The sequence below is a fragment of the Tachyglossus aculeatus genome, chromosome 11 (assembly GCF_015852505.1).
Source record: "Tachyglossus aculeatus isolate mTacAcu1 chromosome 11, mTacAcu1.pri, whole genome shotgun sequence".
In the NCBI taxonomy this organism is placed as follows: Eukaryota; Metazoa; Chordata; class Mammalia; order Monotremata; family Tachyglossidae; genus Tachyglossus; species Tachyglossus aculeatus.
This window is the reverse complement of record NC_052076.1, coordinates 66,231,629-66,255,196: the sequence shown is the minus strand read 5'-3', so window position 1 is coordinate 66,255,196 and position 23,568 is coordinate 66,231,629. Positions and strand designations below refer to the sequence as shown.

The 23,568-nt window shown below is 41.5% G+C and overlaps 1 protein-coding gene across 1 annotated transcript in view; it reads left to right on the top strand.

Moving 5' to 3' along the window:
• The window catches only part of ITFG1 (integrin alpha FG-GAP repeat containing 1), a 238,961-nt gene that overhangs the window by 99,981 nt on the left and 115,412 nt on the right, over window positions 1-23,568 (top strand). Inside the window, exons 9-10 of the mRNA XM_038754317.1 lie at window positions 5,789-5,883; window positions 10,684-10,856. Coding sequence (XP_038610245.1) covers window positions 5,789-5,883; window positions 10,684-10,856 — 268 coding nt within the window. The remainder of the gene's footprint in view (window positions 1-5,788; window positions 5,884-10,683; window positions 10,857-23,568) is intronic.

Below are 23,568 nucleotides of genomic sequence, written 5' to 3'. Positions count from 1 at the left end.
AATACCCTGGCTTGATTATTGCATTAGCTTCATTTCTGAGTTCTCTGCCTGCAGATTCTCTCATCTCCAGTCCATTCCTCACTCTCACACTTGTCTATTGCAGAACTTGCCCGGTTACTTCTTGACAATCTGTAAATTCTCCAGGTGCCCCACAAGTCTTGACTACTTCTGTCTCCTCTCCCTGCTCCCTCCCACCATCAAGCTGCCTGAACTATCTCCCACACTGCTCCATATCCAGGGGCACCCTTGGACTCACCTTTCCATCCCCCCACCCCCAGTCCTGTCGTATCTCACCAGGCTTCCCCCATCCCATACCCATGTTGCTTGGTTTTGTCCCTAAGGGGGCTCCTCTACCTTCCTCTTGCCCCAACTAACTTCCATGCAGTTTTGTGGGATCCTTTTTCTCAATTCCCCAGACCACTTGGGATTCTTTTCTTCTGTTCCAAAGCGCTCTCCACCTCGCTTGATTTTTGAACCATCAGCCGTGCACACCCGTCTATCTGAATGCTGCCTCCCTGAATATTTGGGCTAGGATGCTGTTAGGGAATGTCTGTCAGACTTTGTTTAGAAGAAATTAACAGGGTGACCTCTTGGATAAAGCACAGGCCTTGGAGCGGGAGGACCTGGGTTCTGATCCTGGTTCCACCATTTGCCTGCTGTGTGACCATGGGCAAGTCACTTGACTTCTCTGTGCATCAGTGTCTTCAACTGTAAAAAATGGAGTTTCAATCCCTGGTCTCCCTCCCTCCCTCCTGATCCTATTTAGGACCCACTTGGTCGACCTGTATCTACGCCAGCACTTAGAACAGTACTTGACACATAGTAAGCACTTAACAAATACCACAAAAAAAGAAAGCACTCATTTTAACACAAGCACCATTCTGACTCTGAGAGGGCTAGAACTTGAATTTTCCATTAGGTAGGGTTTTGTGAGAAATCAACCCCCTAGCCTTCTATGAGAAATTACCTCTTGCCCATATCCTGCCTCTGGCCTGGAATGCCCTACCTCCTCAAATCCAACAGACAATTACTCTCCCCCTCTCACAAGTGATCACTTGTGCAAAAGGTTAGATGGAACGAGTGTAGTTTCTGATTTTAGATTAAACAAGCTGGTAGCCTTTGTAGAACACATTTCCTGCCCTCAAGGAGCTTACAGAATAGAGGGGGAGGCAGATTTTAAATGAATTGCGGATATGGACAGTAGTGCCATGGGGTTGAGGATGGGTTGAATATCGAGTGGTTAAAGGCTGAGAATCCAAGTGCGTAGTTGACGAAGAGAGGAATTGAGGAAAAGAGGACTTAATTGGGGGTGGAGATGTGATTTTAATAAGTCTTTGAAGATGGGGAGTTATGTTCTGTTGTATGTGAAGAAAGGGAATTTTAGGACAGAGGGAGGATGTCACATCACTTAGAAATCTCTAAGAGACAATGGGTCAGCAGAGAGCTAGATGAAATTGAGGTACAGTGTGTAGTTTGGTATTTGAGATGTGAAGTGTGCAGACTGTGTTGTAGGAAATAAGCGAAGTAAGATAGGAGGAGGCAAGCTGATCGATTGCGTGCATTAAAGCCAATGATAAGGAGTTTCTGTTTGATGCAGAGATGAATGGGCAACCACTGGAGGTTCTTGAGGAATGGGGAAACATGGGCTGAACTCTTTTTAGAACTATGACCTGGGCCGCAGAGTGAAATATGGACTGGAGTGGGGAGAGACAGGAGGGTGGGAGGTCAGCAAGGAGAGATTACTGGGGTAGACAGGGTGGGATAGCATAAGTCCTTGGATCAGTGTAGTAGCAGTTTGGATAAAGAGAAAAGAGTGGAGTGTAATAATCTGGTTTAGGTAGAACCTTCAGGATTTCATGTTATATTGAATATGTAGGATAATGAGAGAGATGAGTCAAGCAAAATGCCACCATTACAGGATGATGAGATAGAGAAGATAATGTTATTACCTACTGTTATGGGAAAGATGGAGTGAGGACAGGGTTTGGGTGGAAATGTGAGGAGTTCTGTTTTGGATATGTTTAGTTTGAGGTGTCAAGGTGATATACAGTGCTCTGCACACAGTAAGCGCTCAATAAATATGACTGAATGAATGAATATCCAAGTCGAGATGTCCTGAAGGCAGGAGGAAATGCAAGACTGCAGAGAAGGAGAGCTGTCAGGGCTGTAGCATAGATTTGGGAATCATCTGCATAGTGATGGTAGTTGAAGTCACAGGAGTGAATGAATGGGTGTAGATGGAGAATAGGAGGGGACCAGAACTGAACCTTGAGGGGTTTCCATGGATATAGAGTGGGAGGCAGAGAAAGAGCCTGCAAGAGAGACCGAAAATGAGCAGCCAGAGGGCTGGGAGAAGAACCAGGAGAAGACAGTGTGAAAGTTTATGTTATGTGAGTCGTGGTGGCCCATCAAAGTTATAACTTCCTTTTGAAAATGCAGCAAGTTACCAGCTGCATTTTGAGGGAAAGTGCTGTTTTGTGGGCAACTTAAGATAGTTGAAGTGACAAATGAGTGAGATTGAGGTTGCCATGTAATTCTTTATGGAACTATTTCAAAATGACTATCCAAGTTAGTTTTAACCTCTCGCAGAACCAAAGAGCTGATTCTTGGAGAAGAAGGTTACCTTGCTTCATCTCACCGTATTGGAAGATGAATTGGATGGGGTGGGACTAAAGGTGGTCTTTGAATAAGGGTGAATTTAGCAGAAGAAAAATTACAAATAGTTTCAGAGATGTCTAAGTGATGTGACAGAAGGAAGACAGAGAGAAAACAAACCCAGAGGATTTTTATTACAGCACATCAGGGTGGGAAGTGGACAAGGTGACAGAGTGCCTTGAAACCAAATGGAAAAAATTTGAATATGTTGCAGGAGTTCATGACAAGCTAGGGGAGGGACTTGAGTGACTTGTTAGGACATCAGGAAGGATAACATAAATTGAGCACCTCATCATCATCGATAGTATTTCTTGAGCTCTTACTATGTTCAGAGCACTGTACTAAGCACTTGGGAGAGTACAGTCCAACAGAGTTGGTAGGCACGTTCCGTGCCCACAATGAGTTCACAGTCTAAAGGGCTTATTGAGAAAAGGTATTTTATTCTAAGTGGATTAAAGGGAGATTGAAGAAGAGATGGTATATTAATCAAGATTGTTAACCAGATTCTGGATTGTGAATTTGACAGCTGATGAACTGATTGGAATGATGAGAGATTGAAGAGGAGATGGTGTATTAATCATGATTTTAAGGACTGGGAACTTGGAAGATGATGAGGAAAGAAAGGGAAGGAATTTGTAAATCCTGATCCCCTAATAAATTCAGAATTCAGCTGAAAATGTCTTCAGATAAATCTCTGTAGGGTTACCGCTTCTAGTTTTTTAAACTTGGTTTGTCTCCTCCTGCACTTCCATAGTAAGCACTTAGTACAGTGCTTTGCACACAGTAAATCCTCAATAAATGCAATTGAATGAGTGAATCCTCTGCTTAGCTACAAGCATCCTCTTTTTTCTTCTATAATTTTGCCACTGTTGGAGCCTTCTGTGCAGCTTCTTTTACTCAGAAGAGCATTCTTGAACCTCTCCACCACCCAGAATCTCAACACAGTTATACACTCCAGCTATTTACTAGCTGTCCTTTATCAACGTACTACAGTACTCTGCACACAGTAAGCTCTCAATAAATATGATTGAATGAATGAAGGAAAGAATGAATCAGCTTCAGCATGGCTTAGTGGAAAGAGCATGGGCTTGGGAATCAGAGGGTCTAGGTTCTGATCCCAGCTCTGCCACTTGTCTGCTGCGTGACCTTAGGCAAGCCACTTAAATTCTCTGTGCCTCAGTTACCTCATCTGTAAAATGGGGATTAAGACTGTGGGCCCCATGTGGGACACCTGAGTACCTTGTATCTACCCCGGTGCTTGGCACACAGTAAGCGCTTAATCAATCAATCAATCAATCGTATTTATTGAGCGCTTACTATGTGCAGAGCACTGTACTAAGCGCTTGGGAAGTACAAATTGGCATCACATAGAGACAGTCCCTACCCAACAGTGGGCTCACAGTCTAAAAGGGGGAGACAGAGAACAGAACCAAACATACCAACAAAATAAAATAAGTAGGATAGAAATGTACAAGTAAAATAAATAAATAAATAGATAAATAGAGTAATAAATATGTACAACCATATATACATAATACATAATAACAAATACTATGTTAATATTCACTGTCTCTGAATTATTTCCTTTTATGTGGAGTTGACAGTCCGGCTAATTACTATGCTTTCCTTTCTCAGCTTCTCTGAATTTGAATTATTTCCTTTTGTGTGGAGTTGTGGGATAATTTATATTTATTAACTCCATTATGAAAATTACCAGTTAATAAACCATTAAAAGAAATGAATGAAACTATTTTCCTGCTTGGTTGTTCCTTATCCCCTTGCTGACTAAATGGGCCAGTCATGGGTCAATTTCTATTGGTTTTTCTCGCTTCATAATTCAGCTTTCCAGAAACTTTGTTTTCCTTTTAATGAGAGCCAGTGGAATATATAAATTAATGGGGATTACTCTCTGTATGCCTTAGAATCTAAGCCCCGAAGAGAAAGCTTTTCATTTAGCTTACCCTTGTGCACCCTTCTCAAGACACTAGTTCAACATTTTGCCCTTGTGAGTGCACAATACATGTTCACTGATGATGTTTTACACAGTCTTCAAATAAGCACAGGTGTGTGAAAAGCCCATTTCATTGAAATATTACTTGGGCTAACCAAACAAATCAGCCACGAGTTAAAAAGAAAATGCCCTCTGATTTTCACTCTTCTGGAAAAGGGTAGTTTTCAAAGACTTTGCAGCATGTCATGTGTCTTAGTACCCTGGAAATTTACCAAACCAAAGCAGACAGGAAGTAAGGGAGAAAAGGCTATAAAGAAACTGCTTCCGTGGTTTTGTTTATATTTTAATATCTTTGTCAGAATTAAGTCATCTTTCCTTTATTGACACTTCTATGGTACAAGGTATCTGGATGAAAAATAGCTGTGGCTGTAGTTCACCAGAAGAGGGTTGTTTTCTAGTATTTATACTTAGTGAAGAACCCAGCTCATGTCATGGAAAAGATGCAAAAGTGAAATATTTGTAAAGGCAACTGGGGCTTCACATTAGCTTTAAAATAATAGATCAGCTCTTGAGAGCTCCTTTTTCTCCATGGCAGGCCTTGAAAGCCGCGTGAATAGCTTGAAATGCTCATTCGCTTCAAATATATTTTTGTATATTATCACTCGAAATGGAATCTTCTCCAAGTCGAGAGCAAATTTTGCATCTGAACTCAGGCTCGGCAAAGTCCACGTGACAGTGGACCAGGAGAGGGGTTATTTTTCAGAGCCTCATTCTTTCATCACCATGGGGCCTGACTCTTCCATTTTATTCGGGTGATTACAGCCTTGATAAAAAAGATTGGGGCTAAATATAAATATATGTATATATTTATTTGTTAAGCCCATACTATGTACTGAGTACTAAGTACTAAGGTAGACACCAAGTTAATTAGGTTGGACACAGTCCCTGTCCCATGTGGGACTCACATTCTTAATCCCCATTTTACAGATGAGGTAATTGAGGCCCAGAGAAGTTAAGTAACTTGTCCAAGGTTGCACAGAAGATATGTGACAGAACCGGGATTAGAACCCATGACGACCTGACTTCCAGGCTTGTGCTTTATCCACTACACAAATGCTGCTTCCCATGTTTTGGCACCCTGTCTGGTGAATATTAATGGGCTCGTGCGGCTTCTTTTGGCAGATGGAGATGGACGGACTGATCACTTACTTCCAGCCTGCGCAGATATGAATTGCCACAGCAGTGCCATCTACTTAGCCAAACCAGAACTGGAACAGGTAGGTGAGCTGCATCCTGCCAAGGAAATCCCATTGTCATCATCATAATAATAATGATTTATGGTATGCCAAGTACTGAACCTTAAGCACTGGGGTAGATACAGGGTAATCAGGTTGGATACTTGTACATGTCTATTCTATTTATTTTATTTTGTTAATATGTTTGGTTCTGTTCTCTGTCTCCCCCTTCTAGACTGTGAGCCCACTGTTGGGTAGGGACTTTCTCTATATGTTGCCAACTTGTACTTCCCAAGTGCTTAGTACAGTGCTCTGCACACAGTAAGTGCTCAGTAAATATGATTGATTGATTGATTGATTGATTGATACAGTCCCCAACCCGCTTGGGACTCACAGTGGAAGTAGGAAGGATTGGGATGAGGAAACTGAGGCACAGATAAGCAGCGTGGCTCAGTGGAAAGAGCCTGGGCTTGGGAGTCAGAGGTCATGGGTTCAAATCCTGGCTCTGCCAATTGTCAGCTGTGTGACTTTGGGCAAGGCAACTTCTCTGTGCCTCAGTTCCCTCATCTGTAAAATGGGGATTAAGACTGTGAGCCCCCATGGGACAACCTGATCACCTTGTAACCTCCCCAGCGCTTAGAATAGTGCTTTGCACATAGTAAGCGCTTAATAAATGCCATTATTATTATTATTATTATTAAGTGACTTGTCCAAGGTCGTACGGTAAACAAATGGAAGAACCGGGGATTAGAACCCACTCCCATGCTCTTTCCACTAGGCCAGGTTGCCAATCATGCTCTTAAGATGGATAAAGAATAAAAAGGAATCAAAGTTCAAAAACAGATGAAAAGAAAAACTAAAAACAACAGAAATCCAAAACAGTTCCTGATACCTGCATTTTTTAGCTATGGAGGGACATAAAAATGGGTGATGATAGAAAAGGGCTGACATACTCCATACCCTTTTGAGACTGAAATCATTAAATGAACATTTAATGTCCTATTTCCCATGTCCTTGCCGAAGACCCTTGTGTTCCAGGGCAGAGAATGAAAATGAAAAAAAAAAAGCTGGACTCTATTCAAAACCAAGTCTTTGATTTTTCAGGAATGACTTAGCAAGGATTTGGATTTTGTTCATACAATTATTTGGAAATCTTTATTCTGCTTGTTTTTTAAAAATTATTTTAGTGTGCTGAAAGCAACATTGGGTCACACATATCATCACGGTTTTCCCAGCCAGAGGGAGATCTGATAATCGTAGCCTGTCTTGAAATAGCATAATGTGGATGACAGTTTTCAAGCTACATAGCTACGTACCTATGAATAGATAACTGTCACAGGCCCTTGGGAAAATGTTAGGTATCTTGTTAAATCAACATTTTGGTTTTTGTTATTTGGCTTTTGATTTGTATCAACAGCATAACTGGAATGCTTCATTGAAAAAGATTTTACTTAATATTTCAGAATAGTTTAAAGGCAGATTTACTCAGTGTTCAACTATGTTTATCATCTTTAATAAAGTATCTATCAATTCCTTTAAAACTTACAATGAAAACCTAAACTTCTGTAGTGTCTTTGAAGAAACTGTGAAGTTGTAACCATATTTTCTTCCAAATGTCTACGATATGCCTTCTTTATAGTAAGTGTAAAAAACGTTTGCTTCCTTCCTTAAACTATCCCTGTCCCAGCTATAACCCTTCTACACAAAGAAGTATTACAACAACTGCCATTGATACAATATATTTTATTCAGAATAAGAGATATATTGTACAGCTGGAATGAAAATTGTATGAAGAAAACGTTTTTCAAAAATGATCTCTTTAAATTTGTCTTGCTATTGTATGTACATTATTTTCATGGAATATTGTTTGTTCTTTAAATCATGGATTAAGCATTTACAACTCAGGACATAGGCTGCCCCCAACTTAAAACAGGCCTATTTAAAGTAGCATGCCTTTGGGCAATCAAAAAATGCCCCTCTCTATTAGCCACAAGGGCCTCCTACAATTTCAGTCAGGTTTCACCAGATTCTATGCAAACTAACTCTCTTAACTGCCATTATAGACACCACTAGATATTACTAGTACCTTCCTTGAATGTAACGAATGAAGACTTAGAAAATCATAGTGCAGTTCAAAATTTTTTCCTCCAAATCACCCTTTCATTTCTCTTTTATGGTCAAATAGAAAATGAGGAAATTACTTTTTGCTGTTTGGGTGGCCCAGTTGACTCCCTTGAGCATAGATGGGTTACCTGTCCATTGCAGTACTTAGTAAGTTTGGTCATCATATATTAGCGAATACCCTGAGTTGTTCAGTACCAATAGTGGCAGCCGTAGTCTTTATATTAAAAAATAGAGGCAGTAGAGAATACCCTGAGTTGTTCAGGACCAATAGTGGCAGCCGTAGTCTTTATATTAAAAAATAGAGGCAGTAGAGAAAAGGGAGAGAGAAGCGTCATAGTTAATATTTTACTGTTGGTCACAGAAAAAAGCAGAGCACTGTGGAATAATCAAACACTTTTTTTAAAGTTTCAATTCCTTTAAAACTTACAGTGAAAACCTAAACTTCTGTAGTGTCTTTGAAGAAACTGTGAAGTTGTAACCATATTTTCTTCCAAATGTCTACGATATGCCGTCTTTATAGTAAGTGTAAAAAACATGTTTGCTTCCTTCCTTAAACTATCCCTGTCCCAGTTACAACCCTTCTACAAAAAGAAGTATTACAACAACCTATCAATTCCTTGTTTATTTTTTTCACCCAGCAATTTATACTGTTTTCATTCCAGATCCACATTTTTAAGACACAACCTTCTGTCCCCTTTCCATTTTAGTCCCCAGAAAGAGCCCTCGGTGTCGTGGCCTTCCAGATGAGTCCAGGAGAGAACCAGAGGGTCTCATGAGATTAACAAAAGATAAACTATAACAGATGATCTTCTCTGTTGTAAAGGAAAAGAAATGAAATAAGTGGTAGCTCATAATGAGGAGTTAGGAAAATGGTTCTTGATAAGCCTATTAAAGTAAATGGATGTAGAGATAGATAATTTTTTTAAAATTACAGTCATATTTGTTCTTGAATTTGAGCAGTCTGTCTTATGGCCTATAGAATAAGGTGTAGGGAGAGAGGAGAAATTGAGTGCGAAAGGGATCATTAGGCCACAGTTTTCAGGCCTACCTGCTTCTGACAAATGGAATATACTTTCTGCAGGTCTGTTGGGATTTTCTTCGGAGACAGAAGTTTTTGTATCAAAATCGTGTGATTTGTACCATTGTTGAGAAGGGACTGTCTCTATATGTTGCCGAATTGTACTTTCCACGTGCTTAGTGCAGTGCTGTGCACACAGTAAGCGCTCAATAAATACGATTGAATGAATTGAGTGAATGAAGGAAATCCCGTCAATTTTCCTTTGGCTAGTATAGAAATCGCCACAAAGCAAAAGGCATTCAGAAGGCTCAGAGAAGATTCCGTATGAATCTTTTGAGAAATGGCAAAGCTCTGTTGGAACATTTCTGAGAGCGAATTTCCAAACTCAGGAAATAATATTTTACTCAGAAGAATTTATTTGAAAAAGAATAGATCGAAAACATTTGAACTTTAGAACCCAGTACTAGACTGTTGGCTCCCCCTCTCGACTGTAAGCTCGTTATGGGCAAGGAAGGTGAATGATAATTCCGTCATATTGACCCTCCTCAGGGCTTAGTTCTGTGCTCTGCATATAGTAAGTGCTCAATAAATACCATTGATTGATTGGTTGATTACTTTTTTGGCCTAATTTTCCCATTTGGGAAGGCTTCTTACCATTCCCAAGCGCTTAGTACAGTGCTCTGCACACAGTAAGCGCTCAATAAATACGATTGATTGATCTGGTAGGCCTGGTTCTAGGACAGGGACAGAAATCACAAGAACTGCAGCTCTCAGGGTCATGCCCTTGGTTTGTTTCGAACTTGGAGAGCTTGATATCACTTTCATTCATTCATTCATTCAGTCGTATTTATTGAGCGCTTACTGTGTGCAGAGCACTGTACTAAGCGCTTGGGAAGTACAAGTTGGCAACATATAGTGACGGTCCCTACCCAACAACGGGCTCACAGTCTAGAAGGGGGAGACAGACAAAAAAACAAAGCATATTAACAAAATAAAATAAATAGAATAAATATGTACAAGTAAAATAAATAGAGTAATAAATATGTACAAACATATATACAGGAGCTGTGGGGAGGGGAAGGAGGTAGGGCAGGGGAGATGGGGAGGGGGAGGAGAGGAGAGGAAGGAGGGGGCTTAATGTGGGAAGGCCTCCTGGAGGAGGTGAGCTCTCAGTAGGGCTTTGAAGGGACCCACCCCATCCCCATTCTACAGTAAAATGTAGTGAATCAAGCATTTAGAACAGCGGTCCGCAGATAGTAAGCGCTCAAAAAATGCCAGTTGATTGATTGATTCAGCTCCTGGGCCAGTTGGGAAGCTTGTTTCCCCTTTCCCTCTCTGCAGTTCTCTTGTCAGCTTCCAACAGGAGATCTGTTTGGATGCTTTGAAATCACACAGCTCCCACCAAAGATTGATTGCTGTGGCCCATCGCAACACAGTCAAATGAGGAATTTCTTCGGGAACAGAGGCTCTGTTATCAAAATATCTGTAGAATTAGAAATGTGGTAAATATGCCCAAATTCTCAGGTCTGCACTCTACTCCCCCCAGAAAGTACAAGTGTTAAAAAGGTTCTTCATTTGAGATACGTGTTTTATTTAATGGTGTGTGAGACGCTGGTCCTTCTGAAATTGAAAGGTAAAAAAAAAAAAGTGATTTTTGAAAGGTACCTGGAAATAGCGATATTTTCTTTTTTTTTCTTCAGTGGATTCCGGTGTTGCAAGATTTCAACTATAAGGGCTCCCACTGGGGCTTTGTGCCGATTGAAAGTGAGTCAACTCCAACTGAGCTTCAAATTCCAATCACCCTTCACATAGGAGACTACAACATGGATGGCTATCCAGATGCTCTGGCCATACTAAGGAATACAACTGGAAGGTACAGAATTTATTTTACACCGAATTGGGGTAGGACAGTATCATCAGTTGTGTTCTTTTCTTGACGTTCACTAGACCAGCACATATGAGATACTTAGGTACGTGAAATTTCACAAACCTGCATTATTAAAAAGTGGGTCTGGGTGGAGGATTACTTGGTGGATCATATATCTTTTCTTTTTCTTTTAAAAAAAAACAACCACGTGCCTGAAGAAAGGTTAAAACTGTTTGTTTAAAGCCTTTAAAGCATCAGCAGCAACAGCACTTGTATTTATTGAGCACTTACTACGTGTGTTAAGCTTGGGAGACTAAAATTCAACAGATTTAGCAGACAGTATTCACTCCACCCTCAGCCCCATAATGATAATGATGGTATTTGTTAAATGCTTACTTTGTGCTAAGCACTGGGGTAGATACAATGTAGTCAAGTTGTCCCACGTGGGGCTCACAGTCTTAATCCCCATTTTCCAGGTGAGGTAACTTGAGGCTCAGAGAAGTGAAGTGACTTTCCCAAGGTCACACAGCAGACAGGTGGCAGAGCCGGGATTAGAACCCATGACCTTCTGAATCCCAGGCTCTATCCATTAGGCCATGCTGCTACCATAATTTATTTTAATGTTTCTCTTTCTCCCTGCTGTAAGCTCCCAGTGGACAGGGAACATGTTTACCAACTCCACTGTATTATACCATTCCAAGTACTTAGTACAGTGCTCTGCACACAGTAAGCTCTCAAATACCATTGATTGATTAATAGATTCCTTTCACAGCAAAACCATTTTAGTCATGCTTTTAAGTATTTCTGTGCTTTTAACTTTTATAGGAATTTTTTAGAAGGACATTTATTCAGTCGTATTTATTAAGCAACTACTGTGTGCAGAGCACTCTACTAAGCGTTTGGGAAAGTACAATACAACAAAAAACAGTGACATTCCCTGCCAACAGTGAGCTCACAGTCTAGAGGAACTGTGTTTGGGGTGTCAAGCACAATATCCTAGCAAGATCCCCATGTGCTTCGCTGCACTTAAATAAGAAATGTGCAAATTTGGGTTGTTTTCTTCTTGCTGTTCTTGCCCGTATTTGACACTTCTGTATTTTAAACGGAGGTTGTTGTGCAGAAGAGAAATTAGTATCAGGTCCAGAGTGGAAAAGTCTATTTTCCAGACAAATAATACTTTTGGAAAGATCTAAAAATATTTTTAGGCAGATGATGTGCTCCAAACTCCAATTACCTTTTTTCTCTCTTGCTTTGCAATATATTTATGCAATGATGGTGTGTGTCGGGTATCAGAAATTCTTGTACATGTCAGGAATTTGGGACCAATCATATTTGTCCTGTCACTCTTCCTGAGACTTGGTAGGAAATCTAGAAAGAGAACCAGCACTAGGTAGTGTGAGGAAAGCAAGGAAAACCAGAGAGGGGCTTTCTACCACTCCTACTGTGGCCAATGGGGTCTTAAATTCTTGCAGTGAAAAAAGATAAAGCTCGTATTTACAAAGTTTTAATACATTGACCTTTGGCATAAACACTCATTGTTCTTTGAAGTAAATAATTTCAAGCACTTGTTGGGGTATAGTTAGAGTTGTTTGTTCCAGATTTAATTAAATAATAATAATAATTGGAGTATTTGTTAAGCACTTACTGTGCACCAAGCACTGTACTAAGCACTGGGGGGAGGTGGCATAGTGTGCTCTGCACACAGTAAACGCTCAATAAATACGATTGATGATAGTGGATAGAGCACAGGCCTAGGAGTTGGAAGGTGATGGGTTCTAATCCCTACTCCACTACTTGTCTGCTTTGTGACTTGGGCAAGTCACTTCACTTCTCTGAGCCTCAGATGGCTCATCTGTAAAATGGGGATTGCGACTTTGAGCCCCACATGGGACAAGGACTATGTCCAACCTGATTTGCTTGTATCCACCCCAGCGCTTAGTACAGTGCCTGGGCACATAGTAAGTGCTTGACGAATACCATAATTTTTATTCTTATACAAACAAATCAGGTTGGACACAGAATCTTTCCCAGGTGGGGCTCACAGTCTCAATCCCCATTCTACAAATGAGGTAGCTGAGGCACAGAGCAGAGAAGTGACTTGCCCAAGGTCACACAGCAGACAAGTGGCGGAGCAGGGATTAGAACCCATGCCCTTCTGACTCGCAGATCCATGCTCAATCCACTAAGCCATGCTGCTACTCTACGCAACAGAAAATGGAGATTCAGGGAGATAAATTATATCCTAACTATTCCCATTTTTGTGGAATGACTGAGTGACTGAGCTTTATCACTAGGAGACCCCTATGAACAATCCAATTATTGCTGTATGAAATACCATTCTTCCTTGACCTCTAGGCCCCTCACCCTGTTAGATCTCATCTCTCCCTTCCTTCCACATCGCCACAATAGCCGAGTGGCCTGCCTCCTCAAAAATGTTCATTTACTAACTCTTGAAACAAGGGGCATTTCTGCTAGAAGTTCTCTGATGGAGAAAGACAGCTTTCTCCAACTTTGATCTTAGCGCCAAACCTTGCTGAAGCATTTGACTTCCCTTGACACACGACTTGGAAACCAAAGGCACTCAGGTGTTGCAAGAAGGGACATTGTTACTGGAATGCTATAATTTGCAGAAAAATGGGGTCGGGCGGTTGTGTTTTCAACATTTCTATGAAACTTTCATAAGAGTCCTTTTTTGAAATTGCAATTTTAAGATTGATAGTTTCCAGGTGATCTAGGCATATTGTACTTCATTCATTGAGATGTATTATTGAAACAGAATGTAACAATGCACCTGCATGACAGCATACCCTTCTGTATGCCTTTTGATCCAGGTAAAAAAAAAAAAAAAATCTGCAAAAAACAGTCATTATCATTCTTCCGTAGGTGTTCTGGTGTTGTAGTTTTCATTTTCTTCCGTAGGTGTTCTAGTGTTGTAGTTTTCATTTACTTTTTAAACATGGTCCATCGATTTCCTAAAATTAAGAATTCTCTTCTGCTTGACAGAAAGCAAGCTGTGTGTGGAAAGTAATGTAGTGCTTCACCCAACATTAACGCTTTTCTAGAAATAAGAATAAAATTATTTCTCAGATGCATAGAGGTCTCTGTTCACCAGTCTTTGGTAGCAAAGACTATTCGTACTGAATAAAGACGGAAAGGGAAAATACACCGATAAATTATGCCGTTAAAGCTACTCGTTCAACAGTAGAGTTTCGAACTTGGGCTTTGTCCTTGTAAGCTGTTAAATATTTCCTTCAGCTTTTATGTACTGTGACAGAAATGATGGAGTCAACAGTTAACTCTCACGTCAGTGAGCACTTCAGCGTGTGCATAAAGGATATAGAGCACTGCCACTAATAGATTTTCGGGACCATTGATAAAGGATTGCCGTTTATGATATCTAGGGCTTCTCTCTTTAGTGAATCACGGTTTTATTTTTTTTTTCTTCTGAAATACATGGTGGTTGGAGTGCTGTATTTTATCACCTCCCATTACTAAATAGAGCCAGCAGATCAATGAGAGCTCTTCACTCAAAGGAAGGCATATTGCGTGGAGAGCATAGTCCCATATTTTAATAGGTAATGAGGTTGCATAGAAATAAAGGTAAAATTAAATCCCAGAAATTCCATTGTGAGTCCCCTTACCAAATACATTATATTATTTTCTGCTCAGACACCCTTCTGTTATTAAAAGGTAAAGCAGTTCAGTAATTTTATCCAATTTCAAGACTTTTATAATACTAATGCACAGTGGACCGAAACTCTTCTGGATGTTGATATGAACATCTGGGGAACTCCGTCTTTTCATTCCGTAGGTGAAGAGCCTAGTTGATTTAAGGGGAGCCGGTTATGGGTGGAAGGGAACAATCCACACTACGCAGAAAGAAAATGTAAAGGTGTTTCAATTCAACGGCAACAATAATCATAACGGCGGCATTTTTTAAGCACATACTCTGTGTCAAGCGCTATTCTAAGTGCTGGGGATACAGTACCTGTCCCACATGGGGCTTCCATTCTTCATCCCTGGTTTGCATATGAAGTAACTGAGGGACAGAAAAGTTAAATGACTTACCTAAGGTCCCAGGGCAGAAACATGGTGGAACTGGAATTAGAACCCAGGTCCTTCTGACTCCTGGGCCAGAGCTCTGTCCACTAGGCCTTGCTGCTTTTGGTAACATACTTGCAAGTTTATCAGGCCACTAATTCTAAGAGCTTGCTTAATGCCACAGTAGGATCATTTCAACTACTCCTCCCCACACTGATAAACAATTCAGTTTATGGTGCAAGATCAGAATAAATTGCTCAGGTTGATGATCCTGTGACAGACACAGGTATTCTACAGGGTTTAGCTACCATAACTAAGTAGACATGTTCTGGATATATACAATATGAGTGTATGGGTACAAATAAATAGAAAATAGGAGAAAGCACAGGAATGTGTTTCAGGGGACCTGAGTGATAATCCTAGCTCGGCTACGTGACTACTCTGTGACCTTAGGCAAGTCACTTAATAATAATAATAATAACGGCATTTATTAAGCACTTACTCTGTGCAAAGCACTGTTCTAAGCGCTGGGGGGGTTACAAGGTGATCAGGTTGCCCCCCGTGGGGCTCACAGGCATCATCCCCATTTTACAGGTGGAACTGAGGCCCAGAGAAGTGAAGTGACTTGCCCAAGGTCACACAGCTGACAAGCGGTGGAGTCAGGATTTGAACGCCTGACCTCTGACTCCAAAGCCCAGGCTCTTGCCACTGAACCACACTGCTTCTCTATACTATACTGTACCATACTGTAATATACGATATACTAACTTCTCTGTGCCTCAGTTTCCTCATCTGTAAAAGGGAGGTTACATATCTGTTCTCTCCTTCTACGGAGACTGTGAAGAACCCTGTGTGGGACAGGGACTGGGTCCTACCTGATTATCTTTTATCTACCCCAGTGCTTATTACAGTGCTTAGCACACGGCAAGTACCAAACAAATACTATGTTTTGATGGTATTAGTTGGTTGCTTATTATGTTCCAGGAGCTGTACTAACCGCTGGGGTTGATACAAGATAATGAAGTTGGGCACAGTCATGTCCCTCATTGGACTCACAGTCTTAATCCCCATTTTACACATGAGGTAACTGAGGCACAGAGACATTAAGTGTTTTGTCCGAGGTCACACAGAAGACTAGTGGGGGAGCCTAGATTAGAATCCAGATCCTCTGACTCTCTAGCCCATGCTCTTTCCGCTAGGCCACGTTACTATCTGTATTATTATTATTATTATTAATGAAAACCTGCCTTACTCTGTGCTATTAGGTAAAAAGGGATGAAGTAGGGAAGAAAAAAACTCTTTTCTCAATAGGGGCTTGTTACTTTACACATTGTGAATATACTGCCGAAAGGATCAGCAGTTACACATGCCTTTATACAACAGCTTCGGTCACCCTTTCTTTCTTCTAACACTTTTCACTATGGTCAATTTCCACTGCCTGCTGTCACAACCGAAGCATTTTACATCATGTTAGTTGCCTCAACAATCAGGCTATCATCAAGTACGCACTCAATAAATACGATTGAATGAAAGAATGAAAGAAAACCACAAACTTCCCTGTCTCAGGAACACAGAACTTAAGCCAATGATGAAATATTATTCCTCGTGAAAAATAGTTTTTTAAACCCCAGTCCTTAAAATTATATGCAACAACTGAAAGACCAGGGTAGATATGATTTCTTTTCCATCTAGGCTGTAAGCTAGCAGGTAATGTGTCTACCAACTTTATTGCATTGTCCTTTCCCACTTAGTTCAGTGCTGTACACACAGTAAACATTCAATAAACAACACTGATTGATAGATTTGCACTTCAGCCTGGACTTTGTCAGAATAATTATTTAAATTGAATAGACTATGGAGAGGTAACCGGGCAATTCTAGGAACTGTTGCCACTTAAAACCAATGATTTTTTAAAGCTGATAAATTGGTTTGCAATTCCTCTATTTTTAAAACGTAGAGAGTAATAAAGTACTTAATCTGGAAGTAGGATGTTTCTATTTTTTGGTATATTTTTCAGCTTTACATTAACCAGTGTTGGAGAAATGTATTTTAGATTCATATGGAAAGGGTTTTTTTTTTCTAAACTATTCCTAGCCAGCGATTTTCTATCTCATATTCATCCTGAACCAAAATAAAGTTGGCTTCATAGCTCCGTAATGGAAAGCTAACACACCATTTTAACCGCCGTTGTAGAAATTGTGCCACTGTTAAAAAATTCAAGGGCACAAGTTAGATTATAATTTGCAAGATAGGGATGGTGGTTTGTTTATTTTTAACTCCAGACCTATCATCCAGAAATGAGTTTAGATTAGGTTACTGTTGCCATACAAAATAATATAAAGCCAGGAATTACTACCTGAAGATAAATCTAAAGTAAACTGCATCCACTTGAACCAGTAAAGCCATGAATATACCCAAAAGTCTATCTTGGCATCATGTGAGGTAAATGCTACCATAGAATTCTGTTTTGTAGACCACAGTAGCTAATGATGCAAGGATAGTAATAATAACAATGGTATTTGTTAAGTGCTTACTATGTGCCAAGCAGTGTTCTAAACCCTGGGGTAGATACAAGGTAATCAGGTTGTCCCACATGGGGCTCACGGTCTTAATGCCCATTTTACAGATGAGGTACCTGAGGTCCAGGGAAGTTAAGTGAGTTGCCCAAGGTCACACAGCAGTCTTTTGGCAGAGCCAGGATTGGAACCCAGGTCTTCTGACTCCCAAGCCCCTGCTTTTGCCACTAGGCCTTGCTGCTTTCCTTTATAATGATGTAAATAATAATAATAATGTTGGCGTTTATTAAGTGCTTACTATGTGCAAAGCACTGTTCTAAGCACTGGGGAGGTTACAAGATGATCAGGTTGTCCCATGGGGGGCTCACAGTCTTAATCCCCATTTTACAGATGAGGTAACTGAGGCACATAGAATAATAATAATAATAATAATAATAATAATAATGGCATTTGTTAAGCGCTTACTATGTGCAAAGCACTGTTCTAAGTGCTGGGTGGATACAATAGGATCAAGTTGTCCCACGTGGGGCTCACAGTCTTAATCCTCATTTTACAGATGAGGTAACAGGCTCAGAGAAGTTAAGTGCCTTGCCCAAAGTCACACAGCTGACAATTGGTGGAGCCGGGACTTGAACCCATGACCTCTGACTCCAAAGCCCGTGCTCTTTCCACTGAGCCACACCGCTTCTCTATAACAATATAAATTATAACATTATAACAGAGTTGGTAAATACATTCCCTGTCCACGATGAACTTACAGTCTAGAGGGGACTGTGTGCTGGGAGGCTGTCATAATGAAGCCCTCTCCCGATATCGGGCTCCATACTGAAGTAAAATTCTGCCCTTCGATGGCGCTGAGAACTGGACTCCCACAAATACCACACAGTTCATCTAACGGGACTCATGAGCTCTTTTCAACATTGTAATGGCAGGGACAGGATCCCAGAGAATACGGCCCTAGGACTGAATCAGTCAGTTGTATTTATTGAGCACTTACTGTGTGCAGAGCACTGTACTAAGCACTTGGGAGAGTACAGTATAACAATAAACAGAAACATTCCCTGCCCACAATAAGCTTACAGTCACCTCGCATTGAGAAACTGACAGCCAAGAGGGTAGAGGACCATGTTTTAAGGATTCAAGTTAAAACCTCGGAGAGTGCTACAGCTCAGCTTAAAACTGGGATTCAGTTTTAAGGAGCAGCAGAGTTTCCTAAATGGATAGAACACGTCCTTGGGAGTCAAAAGAACCTGCTACATGTCAGTCATGTGGACATATTTATTACTCTATTTTACTTGTACAAATCTATTCTATTTATTTTATTTTGTTAATATGTTTTGTTTTTGTTGTCTGTCTCCCCCTTCTAGACTGTGAGCCCACTGTTGGGGAGGGACCGTCTCTATATGTTGCCAACTTGTACTTCCCAAGCGCTTAGTACAGTGCTCTGCACACAGTAAGCGCTCAATAAGTACGATTGATTGATTGATTGATTGAGCAAATCACTTCACTGTGTGCCTCATTTACTTCATCGGTAAAATGGGGATTAAAACTGTGAGCCCCATGTGGGAAATAGACTGTGTCCACAACTTGATTGCATTGTATCTATGCCAGCGTTTAGTTCAGTGCCTGGCATGGTAAGCATTGAACAGACACCAAAAAAAAAAAAAATTTGCAGTCGATAGCCCAGTGTGGCACACTGCAGTCGAGCAAGGAGCCACCTTTTTTGAATGGAAATTTCATGAAGCCCATGGGGAAAGGAAGCACAAAGGAAAACGGTGTCAGGTAGTTTCATATTTTCCTGTTGCAATGGCAAGTAAAAAGGCTCTTGGCTTTCGTAAATCACTCTGAATTTTCCCAGAGTAATGTTCGCTGGAATTTTTATCTCTTCCTTCTGAGAGTTTATGGAAACTTCATCTAGAGGGCTAGGCATGGTTCAAAGGTATTTTTCTTGTCAATTTCAAGGGGCAATTTCAGGAATTTAATTTTAAAGTAATTGTGTGGGAACATGTGCTGCATTCGTGTATTGTTGGGTTGGACGCAAATCAGGGGATGAAACAGCAGCTTCCATACCCGTGGCCATCCAGGTGACCTTGCACCACTGAAAGATAGTAAAATTCAGAATTAATAGTAGAATTGCCTGTGCGGATGTGGACATTTCCTTCCCCAGACCCTCCAACTAATCCTTTTCATTCTAATTATGGATTGGACCCAAGAGCCACATCGTCGGTTTTATGGAAGAACGTCACACATTATCTCAGCAGAGCAAAGTAGTACTTTGCATTGTAACATAATTAATCTTGGGCTAGTATTCATTTTTTCAGATCAAATGCAATTATTTCTCACATATCCCAAGTGTGAGAAAATGGTGCATGGAAATTAGTCAATGCAAACAAACTATAAAGTACATTCTGCGTAGGGATATTTTTGCTTAGCAAAGCAAAGTTGATCTTCATTGCCTTTCTATTTAAAGCCCCATTTCCAAGAACTCAGTGATAATACTAACCGAAGTGTCAGTATCCCCATTGTGGGTTGCTCTTTGAATGAGTAAAGCCCATGATTTTCTTTGCTTACTTGCTGCATGTGTCTTGCATTAAGAAACAATAGCATCAACTGGAGAAACTGTATGAATATCTAATTTATTGATTCTTAGAGAATATTTAATATATATGAGGCAGTAGTTTTTTTCTTCTTTGATTTGCTACCAAGAATAGAAGCTGCTTTGCCAATAGTCATTTCTCTTGAAAAATAATTATTAAATATGACGATCATATAGCATTTTATGTTTGACTTAATACCATGTATTATTGTCTGCTAAGCATTTTATTTTGAAGCCTGCAGGGATATTCTGAACGTGCTTTTTCATTAACTCTTTACAATATGCATCACGAGGCTTAACCTGACGTTTATTTCCTGAGGCTACTGCTTCTCAGTCTCTCTCACCAGCTTCTCCTCTGCCTCTCCTTCCATAATTGAGAGTGTCCCTTTGGCCCAGTTTTGGGCACTCCCCCCCCTTCTTTTCTCCATCTGCACTCACACTCTTAATGAATTCATCCCCTGCCTTGGCATCAACTTCCTTCTCTACGCGGATGACTCCCAAATCTACCTCTCCAGCCCCGACTGACCTCATCTCTCTAGCTCCGACCAACCTCTCTCTTTTTCATTCATTCAATCGTATTTATTGAGCACTTATTGTGTGCAGGGCATCTCACATTTACTCAGAATACCTCTGTTCAGATGTCTCACTGATACCTCGAGCTCTTTATGTCCAAAACGGAATACATCATCCTTCCTAAGTTAACTCTTCCCTCCGAATTCCCCATCCCCATTGTCAGCACCACCATCCAACCTGTATCCCGAGGCCCCTACCTCGGCTCCTCTCTCTTTCTTGCTTTTTTGATTGCACCAACTGTCTCCAACTCACTCCTCGACACATTGCAATGTGGCATGTACTGTGTAATGGATAGAGCATGGTTCTGAGAGTCAGAAGGACATGGGCTCTAATCCTGACTCCGCCAAGCCCGCAACCTCCGCTCCTCCACCGCTAATCTCCTCACCGTACCTCGTTCTCGCCTGTCCCGCCATCGACCCCCGGCCCACGTCATCCCCCGGGCCTGGAATGCCCTCCCTCTGCCCCTCCGCCAAGCTAGCTCTCTTCCTCCCTTCAAGGCCCTGCTGAGAGCTCACCTCCTCCAGGAGGCCTTCCCACACTCAGCCCCCTCCTTCCTCTCCCCCTCGTCCCCCTCTCCATCCCCCCATCTTACCTCCTTCCCTTCCCCACAGCACCTGTATATATGTATATATGGTTGTACATATTTATTACTCTATTTATTTATTTATTTTACTTGTGCATTTCTATCCTATTTATTTTATTTTGTTGGTATGTTTGGTTCTGTTCTCTGTCTCCCCCTTTTAGACTGTGAGCCCACTGTTGGGTAGGGACTGTCTCTATGTGTTGCCAATTTGTACTTCCCAAGTGCTTAGTACAGTGCTCTGCACATAGTAAGCACTCAGTAAATACGATTGATTGATTGATTCTGTGTGACCTTGGGCAAGTCACTTCACTTCTCTGGGCCTCAGTTACCTCACTGTAAAATGGGGATTGAGACTGTGAGCCCCATGTCGGACAGGGACTGTGTCCAACCTGATTTGCTTGTATCCACCCCAGCACTTAGAACGGTGCCTGGCACACAGTAAGCACTTAACAAATATTACAGTTGTTATTATTACCCCCTCCACTCCACTGGTGCTATTTGGTGCTATTGATGCCTGTCTACTTGTTTTGTTTTGTTGTCTGTCTCCCCCTTCTAGACTGTGAGCCCATTGTTGGGTACGGATTGTCCCTATCTGTTGCCAAATTGTACTTTCCAAGTGCTTAGTACAGTGCTCTGCACACGGTAAGCGCTCAATAAATACAATTGAATGAATGAATCAGCCCTATGGGAACTCTGTGGATGCCACCGGCCAGTGGAGTTGAGCAGTGAGAGGAAGTGGACGTTGGGGACATCCATGTAGATATCGAGGTCCCCAAGGATCACTGTAGGAATGGAGAAAGGGAGAAGGAATGTGAGAGAGGGATGAAAATGGTTCAGAAGATTGGAGGTGGGATCCGAAGGCTGGTGGTTGTCCGTGACTAGTAACCAGAGTGAATGATAGAGGTGGATGAAATGGGCTTGAAAGGGAGGGACGGGGGAGGTGGAATGGTGTGAAAGCGGCAGTGGGACGCGAGAAGGAAGATGACGACTCCTCCACCTTTCCCAGTGAGTCTTGAGGAGTAGGAGAAGATTAGGCCCTCTCTAGAGAGAGCGACAGGGGAGACCATGTCATCTGGGGAGAGCCAGGTTTCAGTGATAGCGAGGAGGAGCAGTGACTGTCAGGAACTGGACAAGGATAAAGGGGAACTTCCCACCGGTGGAGCAGGGTTTCAACAGGCTGCACATGACGGAGACTTGTGGGGAATGCTGGGGAAGGGGTCGACACGAGGGGTAAGAAGGGGTTGGGTGGGAGTGAGCCGACGGGCTGTCACTGGGAGAGAGGGAAGAAGGACCGCGCTGGGAAAGGAGGACAACAAGGAGCGATCAAAATCATTTTTAAAGCCTATTTAATATAGCTCTGTAGCTTGCCTCTGTAAGCATTCAAACGGAAACTACTTTGCAGCTTGCGTGGGGAATACAATCCCTCTTCCAGGGATCTTGCACATAAAAGGTCCCCCCTCCATTCCATAGGTATTGCCGTCTATAAAGGATGCAAGAATTTTTGGAGAGTACTGAGGTGGTTGTAGTGTTTTCTTGTTTTGTTTTATAAAAATCATCCATGTGAAGTCCAGTCTAAAGATACAGCTTCAATGTTTCAACATATGGGAAATTCAAATTTACATCTCAAATGGATTGCTTGTTCTTCAACCCGAAGAAAGAATTTGGATAACAATGGAGTTTGTTGTTATTGATGATAATAATAATTATGGTACTTGTTAAGTGCTTACTATGTGCCAGGCACCGTTCTAAGCACTGGGGTAGATAAAAATTAATCAAGTTGCACACAGTCCCGGTCCCACATGGGGCTCAAAGCCTTAACCCCCATTTTACAGATGAGGTAACTGAGGCACAGAGAAGTTAAGTGACTTGCCCTTGGTCACATGGCAGACATGTGACAGAGCAGGGATTATAACCCAGGTCCTTCTGACTCCAGGTCCCGTGCTCTTAACCACTAAGCCATGCTGCTTCTCGTGCTATGGGCCAAGCACTGAACTAAGCAGGGGGTAGATACAAGATACACGGGTTGGACACAGTTCCTGTCCCACACAGGGCTCACAGTCTTCATCCCGGTTTTACAGATGAGAGAACCGAGGCACAGAGAAGTTAAGTCACTTGCCCAAGGCCACACAGCAGACAGGTGACAAAGCCGGGAGTAGAACCCCTGAACTGTGACTTACACTACGTCATGCTGTTCTCAAGTATACTAAGTAACTCCTAGAATCACTCAATAATAATTTTTATTAACTGCTTTCCTTTTACAGAGCACTATAGCAAGCACTTGGGCAAGTGCAGTAGAGTGACTATAAACTATCCCTGTTCTCAGGGAGCCTTCACTCTAGCAGGGGCGAGAGTCACTAAGCTAAATTAAAGGTGGAGGGAAGCTAGACATTTAAAAATAAATCCATCCAG